The sequence below is a fragment of the Anser anser genome (genome assembly GCF_964211835.1).
Source record: "Anser anser genome assembly, chromosome: 15".
In the NCBI taxonomy this organism is placed as follows: Eukaryota; Metazoa; Chordata; class Aves; order Anseriformes; family Anatidae; genus Anser; species Anser anser.
Genome location: NC_139736.1, coordinates 6,347,804 through 6,366,247, shown reverse-complemented (window position 1 = coordinate 6,366,247; position 18,444 = coordinate 6,347,804). Strand labels below are relative to the sequence as shown.

Sequence of the window (18,444 nt, the reverse complement as noted above, 5' to 3'; positions counted from 1 at the left end):
AGACGCCCACAGCAGGCAGAGTAAGTATCCTCCCTAAACATCCACATGGTTTTAGCACAATGTGGACTCCTGAATCTACAGAAATAATAAAGCAGTTTCATGGGAATGGAAGTTTTCTTGCACTGTTCTGCACACTGTGTGCAATATATGAAGCACAGGCAGAAGCTAGATCTGTGTTTGTTTTTTAACAAAGGAGTTAAGTTACAAATGCAATGAAAATACAGGATGTGTAATGAATATGTCATAGCTGTGGCATCCTGTTTCTAAAATATCTTGCTCCTGAATGGTGCCGTCTTAGGTTTCTTCCACATATATGAAACTTTCCAGCTGGCCTGCAGCCAGTGCTTTAATAAAACATGGTATTATGCAGAAGTGAATAAAGCTTATAGTAATAATAATGTCCTTGAAATTAACTAATCACCAGAAGTTTCAAAAATATTTTAATGTGAGATCAACAGGACAACAACTAAAATTCACCTGTCAGCTAAGGGAAACCACTTTTCACAAATTTAGATTATGGCTACACTGAAAAAGTACCCAAGTCATTAACGATCTGGATGACAGAATAGGTTGTGTTTTCTGAATTTGAAGACCATACCTAGCTGAAAAGGAGCTACAAGCAGTTAGAAACAAGATAAGGATGTAAAATGACTATAACTTGAAGAAATGGACCGAGAAAATTGATTAACTTTCAATAAAGACACAACTGCTAAGCATTATGTTTGGGTAGAAATAACCCAAATAGTCCAAACACATGGTGAAGACTCACTGCCAAGGTAGCATTTACGCAGAAAGGATCCAATGATTCCAAGGATCACATGCTAAATGGAAGTCAACAATCTCCTGTTGCTGTGAAAAATACAAAGAAACAAGAAAGATGTGGACCAACTGAAGAAAGTTGAGGGGAACAAAAATAGTCAGTGGTCTGAGGTACCTGGTCTGCCAAGAAAGATGGGGAGAATGAGATTCAATAGAGAAAACAAAAGATGTGAGAAGAAACAATAACCCTTCAAATACATTTTAAAATGAGGAAAAATTAGATATAAACAAGGAATACACGAACGTCTCCTACTACTGAGGATCCAGGCATGACAAAAACAGAGCTAAGAGACTTCTCCCATCCAAACACAGGACATACTAAATTACGTTCAAAGAAATTGCCCAACCAGTCTTAACAATCATAGGCTTACTCTACAATCTAAGTGTCCTTACCACTAGAAATTATTACCACATGTCTAGTTTACATCCATCTTGTACAATTTAAGCCTAAATTCTGATGTTTTGTCTTCAGGAGACACAGACACATTACTCATTTCCACTTTGAGGCCGCCCTTAATACATTTTAAGAAGTTACTTTATCTTGGTGCTGAGGAAATCTTAATTTGGACCTTAGTGTCCTTCAAATAGTGTATGTTTATGCCCAGTATCTCCCTATAGGAGCCAACTTTGGCACCAATCATGGCTTACAGAACTGCCTGAATTGGAGACAACATCATTAAAAAATTTGTAAGAAGGTAGTAGAACATCTTTCTGAAACGCTAACAGCAAGATAATGGTATCTACAATATCTGTGTCCAATTCTATCCGTAGTATCACAGTAGTGTCTGCCCACCACAATGTTTGAAAGGGTGCTGGGAAAAAGGTAAGAATTTTTACTTTGAGAAAACTCTTGATTGACTTGCATGCCAAATAGAAGTGCCAATTTTCATGTTATGTGTTGGCTCTGATGAGCATAGAAAATTTTAAAAAAATGCCCTTTATCCTCACATCTTTGCCATGCAGGCAACACACAAGCAATGAAACACTGTGTGTTGCTTTAGTAAATACAGCCATTTTGTCTATCACTTAGTTTACTTGTTGTTGCTTTTCTGTGCCTTTATAAGAGCTTGATATTTTAGCAAAAGCATTAAATAAATTTTCCTAACTTTTGTTTCCAAAGTACTTTCACACCAATATACTGTTCAAACAAACCGATTTATTATTAATCCAAGTAATAAATTACACAAAAATATTCTGAAAGCTGTTACAGCCATCACAGCTGCTTATACAGAAGCAATAAAGAATAAAATGCTTGTAAAAGTTATGCTATTAGCAAAAACTCTAGAAGTGGAGTCTGGAAGTGCACATTAAACAGCTATGTACACCCTCTGTTCCTTCATGAAAAAGTTTTACTTAGCCTTAACACATAAATTTTACATAGCATTTACATAAATACATGGTGAACATTTACACATTCCACTTCTTAATGTGGTTAAGAGTTCACCACACTTCTGAACAGGGACTGAAAGGCACAGCTCATGATTCACAGCAGAGCAAGCACTGGTGACATCCTGGAACCAAGATGACATGCCTGCTGATCTCAAGTCCTGCTCTCTCATTCATTGGTTATGCTGCAGCTACATCTCCTTCTCCTCCTCCTCGAGTATCGTCAGCTTTGGGTCCAACTTCCATTCCCACAGCAGGTCTCCTCGAAACCTTCTCGCTGTCCCCCTTCAGGCCAGAGTCCTCAGTGACTGCCCCAGTCCTGTAGAGACTGAACAACCTATCAGTGAAATAATGAGATAAAATATTTTATTTTTATCCACAGAAAGAAAATGAACGATCTCTTCCTTCTTTTTCCCCTTTACTATACAACGTCATAGCAAAACCAAGGGTGTGTACTTGTATTGCAGCATTACATGCTGAACCAATAAACATTCTTGCAAGCTACACTGCTAGGTTAAAAGAGATTAGGACAATCAAACTAGCCCCTTGTCACCAGTTCTGACTTTATACACCATTTCACAATGAGGAAGCCTTAGAGGATGTTAATCTGCTGGAAATCCAAGAGTGGGAAAGGAAATAAATTGCTGCCAAGCTACGGGTGTAATTCTATCTTCGCATAGATATAAATCATTCATTGCCTGCTGAGTGAACAAAAACAACTAAGTAGAGGGCATCAATACAACGCACCCTGCCTTGCTGATTTGTCCCATATGCAAAATTCTCAACTGCCACATACCAAAAGAAGGGGGAAAGTTTATGCAAACTCTAACGACCTTCAGAATTAGGCATGTTAGGAGCATAGTTGGACCTGAACCATGAGATCATGTTGGAGCTAGGAGGAGTAAGGTCAGTAAGGAGCTTCTTCACTTTATTCAGCCATCAGAATCAATAGCACAGGTCACCTAACGTAACTTCCTACCAGCATTATGGAGGGAGACTACAAAGATAACAGAAGAGAGTATTTCAAAAAGTGCATCTAAGTGTAATTTAATTTTTGAGTTCTTTTTATTAAGCACAAATACCATAAGCAAAAATCAGTAGTGTTTTATTAAGTAATTTTTACTGTGACTTTGTCTAGAACACAACAGAGAAACAAGATGGCTTCTGCCCTCAACTGAAGTTAAAGACAAATCATGGCAAAGACCATCAACTATATAAACTAAATTTATATTTATAATGCAAAAATACCTCACAGTTAATATTGTCATTTCACTTTTCCCCAGTAAAATCAAAAGAGGGTGAATGCATCTTACCTGGCTATAGGTCCAAATCCACTGATGTTCTCTCTCAAAGCTCTCAAGGCTGTTCATCCTTGAACAGGCTGCCGGGCAATTCCTAGATCTTCTGGGTGCACAGCCTGCACAGGATTGTCTTCTGCATCAAAAGTTGTTCTGTGCTGCTAGGAGCACCTCCAGAGCCGTCACACAAGAATCGGTTATGAAGCACTATTCATACGTATGTGAGGCTTCAGGGGGCACCAAGTCAGGACCAGATAGGCACCAAGTTGCTGATCTTGCAGTGGTCATAACTAGCAGGTTGTTAAGAGTGCTCTCTGCCTTGGAAAACTGTCCTCTTGGTGGCCAGCTCCATAGCTTCTGCATGATGTTTGCGCATCAGTATGAACTACGCTTTTCCAAAAACATCTTGCTGGACTCACATCTGAGCTTAAGTAACATGCTTCATTGCCCACCTAATAAAACTCTCTTCCAAGAGTTTTGGGGTGGAGTCACGAAGGAAGTGGAGTATGGAAGAAACACGGAATGAAGGGCAAAACCCCCACGTGAACAGAAGCCAGCCAATATGCCATCATATGGGGTGGGGGAAAGGAGGAGAGAGTAGAGTTAAAGTACTCGTGCCTAGGGACCTGCAGGATGATATAAGAGCACTATGAAAAATCCACGCTCAACTGCCAGCTGTTAAATACATCCTAACTGCAAAGCAGACACACCAAAGTCTGAACAAAGTGAAAGGGCCAAGGTTTGCCAAACATCCCAACGAAAAAAGGAAACCAAATCAAAGCACATATACACAAACCCAGACATGAGCCTGCTCCTAAAAGACTGTAACTCAGTTTGGGCTAATAACAAGCCAAAACACAAGCATAAGTCCACAGTGTAAGCACACCAATACATACCCATGTACTCTCTGCAACTCACTAAGCTGTCCAGTTCATAATTAAGCTTATCACCCCCAAGGCATCCCTGTTTTCCCACAGGTCTTCAATGGTTATCCTGCTGGTGAGTATTTCACAGAGATTTTTAATATAGTAAGGTACTTGTGTTGGGTGTGAAATAGTCTAATAAATAATCAAAACCAAACTTTATCTACTTAAAACACACTGCTTTAACTTTTTACAGTTAGTTTCTTACCAATTCTAAAAAAAAATAAATAACGTGATACATCCATGTAAATTGGAAGTTTTGCTGTCAGTGCGCACGTAACAGACCAGTCCTAGACAAAGAAGGACACATAAAATATCCATCAGGTGCACGTGTGTAAGTGCAATTAAAAAGCCACACATTTCTGATTTTGCAGATGAGAAAAAGAGCTTCCTTAGATTTAAAAACACATTTCCACTTACAATAATGGGCATTTTGCCACTGACTTGGAGAGAACAATGGATGTTACTCAAGTTTTATCAAGATTTTACTGAAGTCAAGGGTAAGTCCCAAGAGAAACCAGCTGACTGCCACATCACTTTTCAGAGCCGCACTGTTCTTTATACTATTAGCTACTCTTGAAACACACATTTTGACAAGAGTTCCTGATAAACTATCTCCGTCACTTTCAGTACTGATGAGGTTACAGTTTCTCATTTATTGCACTTTTCAGTGTAATTTTACACCAGAGAGCATGTGCATGTGTGTGTACATGTGTGTGACAGACGGCAAACCTTTTTTAAGCATGGCATATAAAAAGATGCTATCTAAAATAAAACCATGAATGTAAACCTGAACAAAACTATTTGAAACACCAATGCAAAAATATACTTGTTTACCTTATCAGTTGTGTAAGAAGTCATGCTGAAGTTCATTCGTATGGGATATTTGACACAAAGGTAATAGATTACACTTTGTGTTTACAAATCAGGGTGTACGTCACACATAAGAACCTTCACAGCTGCGAAGCAGCAAGTGGAACACAAGTTCCATTGGCTACATAGCCATGGAACAGCTTAAGTTAAGTATCTTTTCAAAGAAGAAAAATTATGAGTTATCCACTGTAAATGAATTTTTGGCCCTGCTAGTCCATCCTTCCTCCACCTGAATACCTCCTAAATCTTGGAGAATGGTCAACCACAAAATTAAATGAAACAATGATACTGTCTTAAGTGTAGAAAGCACTGAAGAAAATGAACACCACCACTGCAGCACAGAAAATCAAATGTCCTCACCTAGTTTTCCACCATTCCAAGAGGACAGAACCCCAAACGAAGTCGTATGCCATATACTTTACGGAACTACCTATCTGCATCAACCAGATGCAAACTGCAAGTGACAGCAATGGTATAACTGCAACTTGCTAACTCCTCCACACTTGACAAGCAAACACAGATAAGGACCATGGCATGACTTCAAGAATAAGCTCAGTAGAATACAAAGAAAGAACAATTTATTTGTTCGTCACAATCCTGTCTGCAAAAGCAGAATGCATGTGTCTTTCTGCGAGTTCCCTTCTCCTCCAACATGAGCAATATCTTGCTATGCTTGTCATGAGTCCTGAATGTGGCACCTGAACAAGGCAGGTGATATCCAGCTGCATTCGCTCTAGTGCAGAATCCTGAAACCAAGAAGATTCTAAAGCTTTTGACAGCAGAGGCAGTACACACCTGGTAAAGCCGTAGTTTGAGGACTGCAAAAACAGACAGTCTATGATCCTTCTGCAGCACACACATGGGAGTGACACTGTGCACAGCTCTTCCCTCCTACCGTATATCTACAACAGGATAATCTGGCTGACACAAATAATTGACACATCGGGAATGGTTTGGAGACACCATAACCATGATGTACAATCAGCACAGTGCAGGACAGATCATTTTTCCTTCCGTCTTTCCCTCTCATGCCTACTTAGATAACATTTTACCAAAATGTGCCTTTTACAATCAGAAAACCCACCCCTCCAGTGCTTGTCATGGTAGCACGCAGATGGTATAATTAGGATTTTCAGCAGTTCTGTTCAGGAATTCTCTGTTGTGGGTAAAAAAGCTCGAAGAAATGTGCAGTTAGTCCTCTTCTAATTACTCCAGAAATCTGCATGCTAATGTGGTATCATAATAATTAGTATTGCAAAGTAATTAAACTGTGTAAATGGCTGCAAGAGGGAGCAAAATTTTCACACTTGAGAACGTGCTTTGATTGAAAGCTTACGAGTATCCCATTGAAGGACTGTATTGCTTGATGTGCTGCCAGTAATAAAAACGTCAATGCAGACAGAATCTTTGTCCTTCCTAACCACAGGCACAGCTGATTTTAAAATATTAAGCATGTCTGAATGAATTTGAATCTGTTCTTTCTCTTTTTTAGCTTGTGATTTTACCCTCTTCATAATATCTTGGGGGGGGGAGCACGTCTAGTATAACTCTAACACATCAGTGAGTAGTTCTGACCCCTGAGGAGCTTTCTCAGCCAAAATTTAACACAATTTCTTGTCTTCGGGTCAAGCTATAGAATCCTTAGAATCATAAAGCACCTCATACCTTCGTTCATTGTCATCAAGATGAGCAAAGAGTACGTTCTTGGAGATGGCCTTTGCCAGAGCAGTCATAGTCTTATAGTCCTTTGGAATAACCTGTAGGAGAAAAGGAAGAACGGTAACTACATTTCTGGTTGTATTTCTTCATAGATCTTGAAATCTATAGAAAATTCCATTATTCAAGATAACGGATGCAGTTTGACTTCAACCACATTAGGCTATAATATAAAGCCACTAAGAAAGTAAGAAACTATGGTTTTCATAACGTGAGGATAAGAAGTGACATTCTCAATATGACAACCAAAAAACAAATACAAGGTCTGGGTTAAGAACAAACGGGACCGAATTGCAGTCAAGATCTCTTGCTCTATTAAAAACACCCTAGCGGTTCAGCTTACTGCTGAGAAGCCAAGAGTAGATAACAGAAATCACTAAGACATTCAACTCCAGCTTTTCTGGCTGATGATAGAATAGAGTTGATTGGCCTTTCTCAGTCACAACCTGCAGCAATGAAATCCACAAAGCAGAGACCTAGCTGGGTCTGGTGGGACAGGGACACAGAAAACACAGGAAAGATTGTTCAGATGTCACAGCAACCAGGCATCTGAATAAAATGAAGCATCTGGAACAATCACTTGATCGTGTCTTATATCACTTTTCTAAGTAATCACTGAATTTTCTCTTCAAGTAGATAATCCACTTTGCAACAAGGTTCCTTTTCTGTTAGTTGGTAAACTACATGTTCTGTCAGATGTGTTGACTGCTTTCTCTGGTTTCAGGAATGAAGCAATGAAATAACCCTCTGTAGAAATCTTTCTTTGTGTTCCCCAGGATGGAACCATGCCAGATATTTGCTCAAATCACACAGTTAAATCTCCTTTGATTTTCTCTCAAGTGACATAACTCATTGCACTGCCTTTAGCACTACTCATCCTATAGCTCACCCCTTCAAGGGATCCTTTAAATTGACTTACGACCCAGATGTGTTTCTATCCAACACCTGAATTCAAGCCAGTGGTTCTTCCAGGCCACTATGTAAAAATCCATCTGTTTGCAATAGTTTAATACAACCCTTGCCTTGCTTTTTACACTTTTAAATTTGTTTCATAATTTGTTCTTTCAGTGTCCCCCTTTCTTTCTCTGCTCTAGAAACCTCTACCACAAACACACAGCCATGGGATTCGCCATGGGATTATTTGCTTATGGCAGAAGACAAAGCACCAACACAAAACCTCTCAGAGCTAGTTCTATATTCATTGCAGCATCTACAGCCTGACAGGAAACTATCCCCTAAATTACTATTATTTTTTAACCTCAGTCAGCTAATTCTAGGAAATTAAAATCACAACAGCCCTTGCCACAGAACACACAGAATATGATCTGTATTGCTTCTTCTGGCTCTAGACTGATTACTGCCTAGAAATCCTACGGTTGGGGCTTACTGGCATCACTGCTGAAAAAGGAAGAAAATAAAGGTAACTTCAGGTTCCATTAGAAACATAAATTACTCAGGGGTGTGACCTGAGTGTGGGAAGGAATATTTCCTTTGATTTTCAGGAGAGTCATGTGGAGCCTGTATTAAACAGAGCCAAATGTTACCCCCTCTTGGAAGTTTTTAAGGAGGATATTACAGACTGCACAAAAAGAAAAATGTTTGGAAGTGGCTTTTAAAGCATCATGCAAGATTTAACAGTGCAGCGCATTAATACTTTGACCACAGCGTTGTTAAAACATACAGGGTACTTGCAAGCACTATTTAACTGCCACAAGGATACTCTTCCATAATTGCTTTAAGGATAAAAAGCTTTCCTAATTCTTTATTTCCTGGGACAGAAAATCCCAGGGTAGCCAGCAAACTTGTATCATACGTGGATGACAGAAGCACAGCTGACTGCAAATGTAAGAAGTGTTCTGCCAAAAAACAGTGACTGACAAAATATATTCCCATAAAGTAAAAGCTCTTTGGGTTAAATTTACTCCAGGCATGCACGAAAGCACACGAGTAGAATCTGTCAACCTTATGAAATGCATTTTCAGCCTAGCTCCTTAAACAAGTATGACATACATTATTATAATGCCTGTCATTTAATAACCTCTAAAAGCTTTGACCAGTTTCAAACAACTTTGCAGAGTTATTAAGAGGTATCAATGATATAAAGTACCTAGTCGTTTTCATGAAAAAGGCAGTTAAAGAAGAGAAATCTAGAGGAAGGAAAGGCCACAGAGTGTAATCAGCATTTATTTAACAGTAGAGAATCCATACAAAAAAGTGCTACAGAAAAGCAGGATTTGCAGGTTTTACTGCTTATGGGATTTTCTGTTTTGGAGAGATCTGTGTCCTGGGAGCAATTTGTGCAACTAAGCCAGGTTTAGAACATTATATTATGCACCTTTCTATGGCAGTGATCAGAAGTTGACACAGACGGTTTATTTTTAAAGGAAAACAGATTCTCAAACTTCTACTATAACAAAGCATGAGTTCAGCTCTATTTTACATTACACATCAAGCTTTTTAGAAGTTCAGACTCCAAAAGCAAGGCTAGTATGGCTACACAGACACGGTGAATGCACAGCTACTCTGAAACTTGCTGGGAAGTGTCCCATGGGAGATACTGGCCAATGATTTCCTAAAGCCAAAAATCAGTAGCATTCAAATAGAACAAAGGCAACCTACCCAAACAAAATATCCATTTGAAAGGACTTATTAAATAGTGCCAGGTTTCCATATTCCAAATGGCTTACAAACAGATACTTTACATATTACTTCTAAGAGGACCTGATTTTCATATCGATAACTGAGGAGCAGACCTGAAAACTACTGTCAGGTAAAGGCTTTGACAATGTCAGACCCTCACCTGTGTTATGGTATCTATTTTTGCCAATGACATATATAGACGAGACCCAAAGTGAACTATTCAATTAACAGCCACAAGTTCTAGGCAAATTTCTCCTCTCTCAGCAGTTCCCTCACGTCTCTCTTACATTCTAAGATCTTATTTCAGTAACATTCCTTTTACTGCATTATTCTAACTCCTGCTACATCTATTTAATTTGCAGTCATCATTTCTTCAAAGACAGTGGGCACAAAGTGGCCCAATATAGTCAGCAGACTTCTGAAAACCATCCAGTTAGGCAGTACCCAATGAACATGGCAACCATGTGGCTGAAATGATCTAGGGAACCTACATGACCTAGGTTAGGAGAAAACAGGTAGACATGACTCTGGGGAAAAAGCAGGAAATGCAGCAATAGAAAGGGCCACTTTCCAAAACTGTGAAGTTCTGGCAAAACTCAGAAACTGAAGAATTCTGCTAACAGCAAGAAAACGGCCGAGAATTACGCACTCCATTAAAGAGGGAAACAGATTAGCAGCACACCTCTAAAAGGGAAAGAAGACAGAATAGTGAAGCAAAATTAATGGGGAAAGTACTTAGTCAAGGAAGCAGCAAATGAGCTGAGAAGACAGTCGAGCCGTGGACATGCTGACATGAGGACACCACCCTACAGGCTGACCCATGATCACAAGCACTATAAATTATTAGCAAAATGTGATTCACTTGATTGTCCTGTAAACCTCCGAGTCAGACAGATGGCAATACATTACCTTTCTAACATAAGAAACGGCATCTTCCTCCGTGTAGACCTCTGCGCTGACCCCTCCTCTCCTGCGTCGGGCTTTTACCACTGGGTTGGGAGGAGGAGGGGAAATCTCGTCATCATGAGAATCAGACTGGGAACTGGATTTCTGCCGAGCCAGTATTTGTTTGCATTCTTCCTGCAAGGCAAAAAGAGACAAATGAAACAGCTCTTATGTATATAAGACTCAATACGCTCTTCATCTACAACTCTCAGCAACCACTTCATTTCTACATTTAGACATTTGTCAATTTACACACGTGTACTGGTCAAAGAAAATGAAAAATTTAACATGAGCAGCAGGAAGGACTGACACTAACTACAATACATATATGGGTATCATCAGTAATTGACCCGTCCAACTCCTGCACACATAATGGAAACCAATGTACCATCTGCAGACTTTTCATTGCAGCTACTCCTGGATGAGAAACAAAAAGAACAAACCTCTTTTGCTTACTCTCCAACATCACAGCTGTTATTTTCTTAGTTGGCTTGTACATATCTTGGTCTCTTGCACAGAGAACATACCAGAAGTCACATGTCGATATATTAGGTATGTTTCTTCATCTTGCTCTGCTTTGCAGGCCTACTATCACCAGAAAGAACAAAGACGCTCCCTACTAGAGAATTTCTGCCATATAAGAGATTTACAACCAGTGGGATTACTTCCAAGGAAAAAAAAATCCAAGGTAGGCTCCAGAGGACTACAAAAACTGACAGCTGGCTTAGCATCAGCTGGCCAATAGGGAGGTTATTCTCCAAAGCCCACATTCATGGAACAGAGTTAAATACGAAGGGGAATCCCTGGAGAGATAGTAACAAGAGCAGGAAACAGTACACAAGATCTGCAAGACAGGATGTGAGAGTTGCAAGATGCTGTCAGTTCATGCACTGAATTATCTGACTTCTGAAGAATTAAGAAAACAAAATTACCTGTAATCGTAATATTTTCAGGAATAAAATCTGCAAGTTCTATGTTAAAAAATAAAAGCTACAATTGTGCAGAACTGCCGGTTCTACACACACATGGCTACTGCAAGTAGTAGTTTGTGTCAGAGCCCCATCTCCTGTTCTTCAGCTTCCTGCTGCCTCTTCAGTGCCTGCTTGGCTTGCTCCTTCTAACCTTCTCTGACCTTGATAAGGTGGGGGGGAATGGAAGCAGGATGGGCCATGCATTCAGCCTTCAGCTTGTCCCATAAAGGAAACAGAAGAGTTTGTGCAGCAGGGAGACATGAACATTGTCAGGAGACACACACTGACTTGGACAGCAGTATTCCGGTAATTTATTTGCTGTCATCTATCCCATTGTCATATGCATTAGATGCACTCTCATAGAGTTATGTTGATCAATGTATACACAGTCAACTATCAGCAGACTACTCACTAAACAACTCTAGTATTTTTGAGAGAATTCATATTAGCGGAGTTGCAGGCTACACAGAAGAAAAACAAAAATATATCAATGCTGAGGCTCCTGCACGCCCAATAAAATCAACTTCCCTTTGATAGAGATACCAGTCTTCCCTTTGATAGAGATACCAGTCTGTCTTATACAACTAATTTCCGATGAGACTGAACAATTACAGCTAGTAAATGGAGGCAGTGGAGGAGGAAGGATCTGGGAGTAGCAGTGCTAGACATGTGGCCAATTACCAACATAGCCAGTTGGTCTTATTGACACAGGAAATGAGTTAGAGTTAACTCATCAGGTATGACACTAGAAGAGTGGTACAGAAAATTGGCAAAAGTTCACAATTTTTAAGCTTGCAAGAAAAACAGATGATTAATATATGTTTTGCCACCGATGTTTACAAATGTCTGACAAATCCAGTCATGCCACTTGTCTTTTCTGGTCTTATTCCAGTTTCTTTCCTCACCATCACTGACATCGCCCCTGTTATTAACTTAAGGAGCCTTTCACACTGATCTGCAATGTATTATTGCTAGTTGAAATAAATAACAAAACAGTATTTCCCATGTTGCATAGTTCAAAGTAACAAGTCACACGTTCTTGTTTTGACTAAAGGATTATTAAAATATTTAAGAGACAAGCACAGAGATAAAATTTGGAGGACTGACTAAAGATTTGACTTTTCAAGGTCCTGACCTGCCTCAGAAAGTGACGAGTTCTTTCTGATATCAGTTGTTTTTTTTTTTAATTGGAATTAGTAGACTACAACTCCTGGGTCACAGCACAGTCAAATTAGGTGATGTAAGCAGACAAAAACAAACAGGCTGACTTCAGATGTATTAAATTCTTACTGGAACTTTTCCAATTCAAATTTCAAATAATAGTACTGTATATGTAACAAATGACTCAGCTAGATTTTCCTATTGTGTAAAAACTGCAAGTCCTATTTAAGCATTCTCATCAACTTCTTCCCCACATACAACTGCTCTCTGACTACCTCGAGCTTCCTTAATTACAATTATATGCTTGCAGAAATAAAAACATTATAAATAAAAGTATGTGGGCTACGTGTTTTCATTATACTTGACACCTAGTCATCAAAACCAAACCTATGACTGAAGAATTTGAAATAATGTTCGTGGGTATTTCAGCTCATGGATCTCTGACAGTGTAACGTTCTCTTTTTACACTAACTGAATAAAATCAAATGCACCTTCTTCATTAGCTTAACTGAAAGGTAATGAAGACCCTTCTGAACTGTAAGCAGTTGAAAGTATACTAAAAGGTAATTACAACAAGAAGGCAGTCAGGTAATTAATTGTATGCAGCACTTTCACAGCTCTTTTTATACATGGTACATGCACTCACAGAGAAAAGCAATAGTTTACCCCATTTGAATATCAAATATACACCTCTTTTCCAGTACACATGTATAAAAGGCACTTCTAAGGAATTAAGAAATATCATCTCCTCTGCCACAGCACAGATTTATAAGAGAAAGCAAGCTCAGTGAGATAAAATTAATATCGTAAAGCATGCTTTTAAACCCAAATACCTTTTCAAGCCAAAAAGATATTAAAGGATTATAAAAGTGAGTTACCATATGATTCATTTTAAAAGGAAGTCTCTTCGCTACAAACTCCTTTTATATAAACAGCAGATAGTTGACTGGCTGGCTTTTCCATATGCCGCTATTTGTAGTCTAGGTAAGATTTCCATTACTGAACTAAAAGGTGCCTTTTGAAAATAAAAGCGCAGACTGTATCCTGGGTTAAGCTTTCACAAAGCCATCTTCCATATATCCTGGAGTAAAAGCGCACAAATACAGCAAGTACTTTAAAGGAGGAACAGACCCTCTGAAGAGCAGTTCTTCAAACGGGGATCTTCAGACACGGCTTGATGTGGATGCTTGTGCACAACTCACTTTCAAGTAAACACCTCACCATCTTTTGTTGTCATGACAACAGGCTATCTCACTCGCTATTCAGATGGCACAGATAATTCACAATGGCAGAGCAATCGTATTTCCCAATTATGCCCACCTTAAAATGAGGTACTGGCTTCAGCGAGTTGCTTCCGACCTGTGCAGCAGGGTGAGATGCGGCTCTCCAAAAGATAGGGCCTGATTCAGCTGTCCATGTTTCTACATCCAGTGCCGTTTTGGGTGACCTTGCCTGGCCTTCCGCTGCCAGTCCAGAAGGCCAAGCCCTTTGTTGTACCTACCAGCCCCAGTGGGCATCCTGTATAATTCAGGGAGCATTAAATGGCAGTGTGGGCCATGTGTGCACAGCTGACTGAAGCCTCCCGAGTCATTGCTACCGTCCAGTATGCGATATATTAACACACCCCAAATCTACAAACCATCACTGCTGTGTGACAGTAATGCCCTGTTTCATATACATCTGATCTAATCCTACTTCTGCGAAAAGCATGTCGCAACTGATTAAAAACTTAGCTGCAGCTCTGAACAAGTCTTCCCTGTGATTTTTGGGGGAGATGGACTGTAAAACTGGAGTACCACAGCTGAATTCAATGCTAACCAAGCCATAAATTGGAAAGGTAAGAAAATACACCATCTTTGCAACAAATTTAAAGAAAACAGAACCAACAAATACATCTGTAGTGGCCCATTTATTTTTTGGGCATTCACCTCTGGTTAAGACAATGGTGCTGCAGGAGACTAATGTATAAAACACAGGAATTTAGCATGCTGTCATCAGTGCACAGGGTCATTGCCTTTCCTGATTAATGTTTTTAGGAGTTTTTAATGAGTTTAAACACTGTAAGTGAAGCGACCACAATGCTAAGCAAGTTTTTAGCTTTACTCTTCCTTTCAGACTACTGCTGAGGAGCACACGGGCTTCCTGACCCAGCAGCTTTCTTCTCTCTTAGCTGGAGCATTTCCAAATAGAAATTTGCTTTCAGTAGTTCCTCTCCCAGTCTCTCCTTTCAGGCTTTGTCACTGTCTGGAAACACAATGTTTAAGTTCAAGGAAGGATAGCACCTGACAAGGCTCCAAATCACTGTATAGCTTTACAACAACATTCCAGGAAGACTTTTAAAAGCAAGTCAGCCGTTAGGTATCACTGCTCACTACCTCCGCTCTGCTTCCTACAACTTACTCATTGTGTTCAAAAGGAACAACACAAAGCGCACTCTAAATGAAATATTTTCTCTCTCTCTCTTTTTTTCTTCCTTTCTCCCCTCAAGCACGCTCAAAGTTTTCTGACTGACAGACCCGGAATCTGCTTTTGTTTTATCCACAGCAAATGCACAGCCCAGTTCATATGCAAGCAACTAATCTCTCTTTGCACTGGAACTGACCCAGAGGAAACACTATCATTTCTGGAGACTGACACAATGATTTATAGCAAACCACTCCATTGGAAGCACAGGAACGACTGATTCCATCACTGAAAGTGAGAGAAATCTGGGAGGTCTTAATGTCTTTCCCAGCCTTTTCTTTGTCACAGTAGACAACTCTACTATCTTTTAAGATCATTCAGGCTTGTAATGTGGGACCTTTCACACAATCCTAACCATTGTTCCACTGCCTTCTGGATGTTAAATGCTTTCTTCTACAGCATCATTAAGAAATCCCTTTAACATCCACCCCTCCTACTAATGTCTTTATCCATTTCATACTTATCTACCACTTTGATTACTACCACTGCAGCTTCTGTGGCCTCTCTGCATCTTAGTTCATTCCCAGTTTCCCATCTAGGCAAAAGTCTCCTGCCAAAAATCCACCTACTCTTCTGTGGCTCTGCCTGCATCGCTCGCCTTCTTGAATCCCTTTACTGGCGCCCTCTTACCTCCTGCAACATGTTAATACTTCTTGTCCTCCCCTTTGGTGTCTTGCAGTATCTCAACCCATCACCACCTCTTCCCTTCTTACTTTATTGTACGTAAGAAAGAAAGAATACATAAGAAAGAAAGGTTATCTTACAAAACACAGACCATATTTCTGATTCTTAAAGTCTTTTAGAATCAAAGAGAACTGTAGCCAACCCTTCTGACTTTTAAAAGCCAAATAACAATGTATGCATGCATACCTGGTATAAAAAAGAAACATGCCCGCAGAAAGCTCTATTTCTACTGGATAAAAGTAATTTAAACTAAAACGCAAAAATATTATGGTGCATTTTTCAGCAACAACCAGAATGCCTAAGTCACTTTACAGTTTTTAATCACTGGATATGTAATGCCAAAGCTGCTTATTTAATTTTCATTCTAGCCATCTAACATAGCAGACACTTATTCTGAAAGAAACGCCACCAAATTCAACAAGACTTATTACATGAACAAGGCAGAAATGCACCACCAGAGCACAGGCAAAAAAAGTTAGCAATTGAGGTTTTCGACAAAGAGGGAATCATAAATGCTAGCATGTCATGTTGATCCTCAAAATACTTCTATTGTGTAGGCCTACTTAACGTTTAGAAGCATTCTGACACCCTCAGATCAAATGTGCTGCTGAAAGCAGGGACGGTTACTCAAAATCTCGTGTTCCCTAGGTTATTCCAGAGTGGAAATCATCGCTAAAACATTGCCACATTTTCCTCTCCTCCATAAAATCCCACTTGATTTACTCTTCACGACTTGCCAGTAAATCAAAACCAAAACATTTATGGACATATTTTGATGTCGGGTTTCCCAGAGCTCACTTTCTCCGCTCCCCAGCGTCTTGCTTAGGGGTGATGTGGAGCTGGCAAGCTGAGCTCCCTGGGAGGCAGAGAACCTCCCCAGCTCCAGCCTACGAAGCTGTCAGGGTACTGCTCCAACCCAGGCTGCCAGGCAGCAAGCACAGAGTCGCAGACAGGCACAGCACGAAGAAAAACAGTAGTTTTCCCGCATTTCAAAACCTAACGTGCTTTTCTTAATCGGAACAGAGCCAAACTTCAAATTATCCTAACTCTGCTGCGAAAACTGCTGTTCTCCACTCAGTCCTACTGCTGTTCGCTTGGACGTTCCCAAACCCCATTCTACTTGCCTAATTAAAATGAATTCGTGCAGCATTAAAAATATTTTAAAAGAAGGAGCAACCTTTTTATGCATTTAGGAGATTAATGATTAACTATTAGAGTGCAGTGGACCGCAGCATCTACATAACTTAAAAACAAGAGCAAATCCAAAATTCATCCTCATATTGGAAGTCTGTTTTGTTTTTTATCATTTTTACAGTCTCTTTCCTTACTATCATTTCTATTTGGCATGCCCCACAGCTTAAAATAATTACTGTGGGAAAACTGTCAAAGCTTAACTCTTTTCCTCAAGTTATCTTCTACAACGGGGAGACAATAAAAGGAAACAATATAGTTTAGTGCCTTCGAGAAAAGCTACTGCCTAGCCTTGGCTAGACAACCAGCCTTAACTGAAAGGCTCAACAGTTCTCAGAGCGCCTTGCCCAATGCACTATTGAAAACCACACAGCAAGAGAATTAGGACAAATTGCAGGAGTACAGGCTCAAAACTATCCATCCCATAATCTTATGTTTGACCTTGCATGAAATGAGTTGCAATGTAGTCCAACAGGCCCCTCAAACTCAAGCCAACATAGTGAAGGATTTGCTGGACTGCAGACAGACGCTGGGCTGGACATTCAGCCAGCTCTGAAAGCACCAATTCCAGTAAGAGCAGGATTTCAAAGTGGGCAAACTCTTTTTTGGAACTTGATTAGTGAAACAGGGCTTGAGGGCCCCTAAATCAGCTTAAGGGCTGTGCATCTGACAGAGCTGACTAAACTGGCTGAGAGCCTCTAACATGCTGCGGTCAGAGGTGTGCTTGAAGGGATGTCCCTGCTCCTAGCTGTATAGGTCCATGAGTGTCAAGAGAGGAAGAGTTGGCTGCTCTGTTAAAGGCAAGAGCCTTACTTTGGTGTGGAAGCTAAATCCAGTCCTACAGAGAGAGGATGAAACAGGATGTGTAATGTAATTATCTACAGGCAGTGATGAGAGTGCCTGAGCAGTGGTCAGGCTACCAGCAGCTGGCCATGAGAGAGTTAACACAGTACCTGAGCTGGCATCCTCAGGAGACAGCAACAACACTAACTTGTGCCAGGATGCTTCAAATCCAGAAACCACATCAATCTTACACTATGGCATCACTGATAGGATAAGCAGTGTTGTTATTTTTATATAAATGGGAGTATTTCTTATAACATCTACTGATAGCAGTGAAACCAGTTATATTTAGTCCAAGCTTCCCCTTATTGTGGAACTAAAAATGAAACAGGTGTTTTCAATTACAGTCAATAATCCAAATAAAGATAAGGCACTGAATATTTGCACTATAAGCACTAAAAACTTCATCAACAGAATAGATTACCCCTGTACTGACTGTACTTATAGTCTTCCTAAAAATGATAACATTCATAAAGCATTATAATTTCTTCCTGAGTTACACTAGTCTCCTGAGTCTCCGTTATCATTTTT

The 18,444-nt window shown here is 39.9% G+C and overlaps 1 protein-coding gene and 1 long non-coding RNA gene across 7 annotated transcripts in view; both read right to left on the bottom strand.

Moving 5' to 3' along the window:
* Window positions 1-18,444, bottom strand: part of PRKAR1B (protein kinase cAMP-dependent type I regulatory subunit beta) — a 101,568-nt gene that overhangs the window by 74,816 nt on the left and 8,308 nt on the right. For all 5 annotated transcript variants that reach the window (XM_083799483.1, XM_083799484.1, XM_083799481.1 and 2 more), the window contains exons 3-4: window positions 10,565-10,735; window positions 6,965-7,056 (exon numbers count right to left, since the gene is read on the bottom strand). In XM_083799483.1, coding sequence (XP_083655609.1) covers window positions 6,965-7,056; window positions 10,565-10,735 — 263 coding nt within the window. The remainder of the gene's footprint in view (window positions 1-6,964; window positions 7,057-10,564; window positions 10,736-18,444) is intronic.
* LOC310881790 lies at window positions 1,958-6,958 on the bottom strand. 2 transcript variants are annotated; one of them, XR_014572591.1, is made up of 4 exons: window positions 6,095-6,958; window positions 4,400-4,716; window positions 3,519-4,129; window positions 1,958-2,542 (listed from the first exon to the last, which is right to left on the bottom strand). It is a non-coding gene; the product is annotated as an uncharacterized lncRNA (long non-coding RNA). The 2 variants fall into 2 exon arrangements; XR_014572592.1 differs by having other exon boundaries at window positions 4,635-4,716.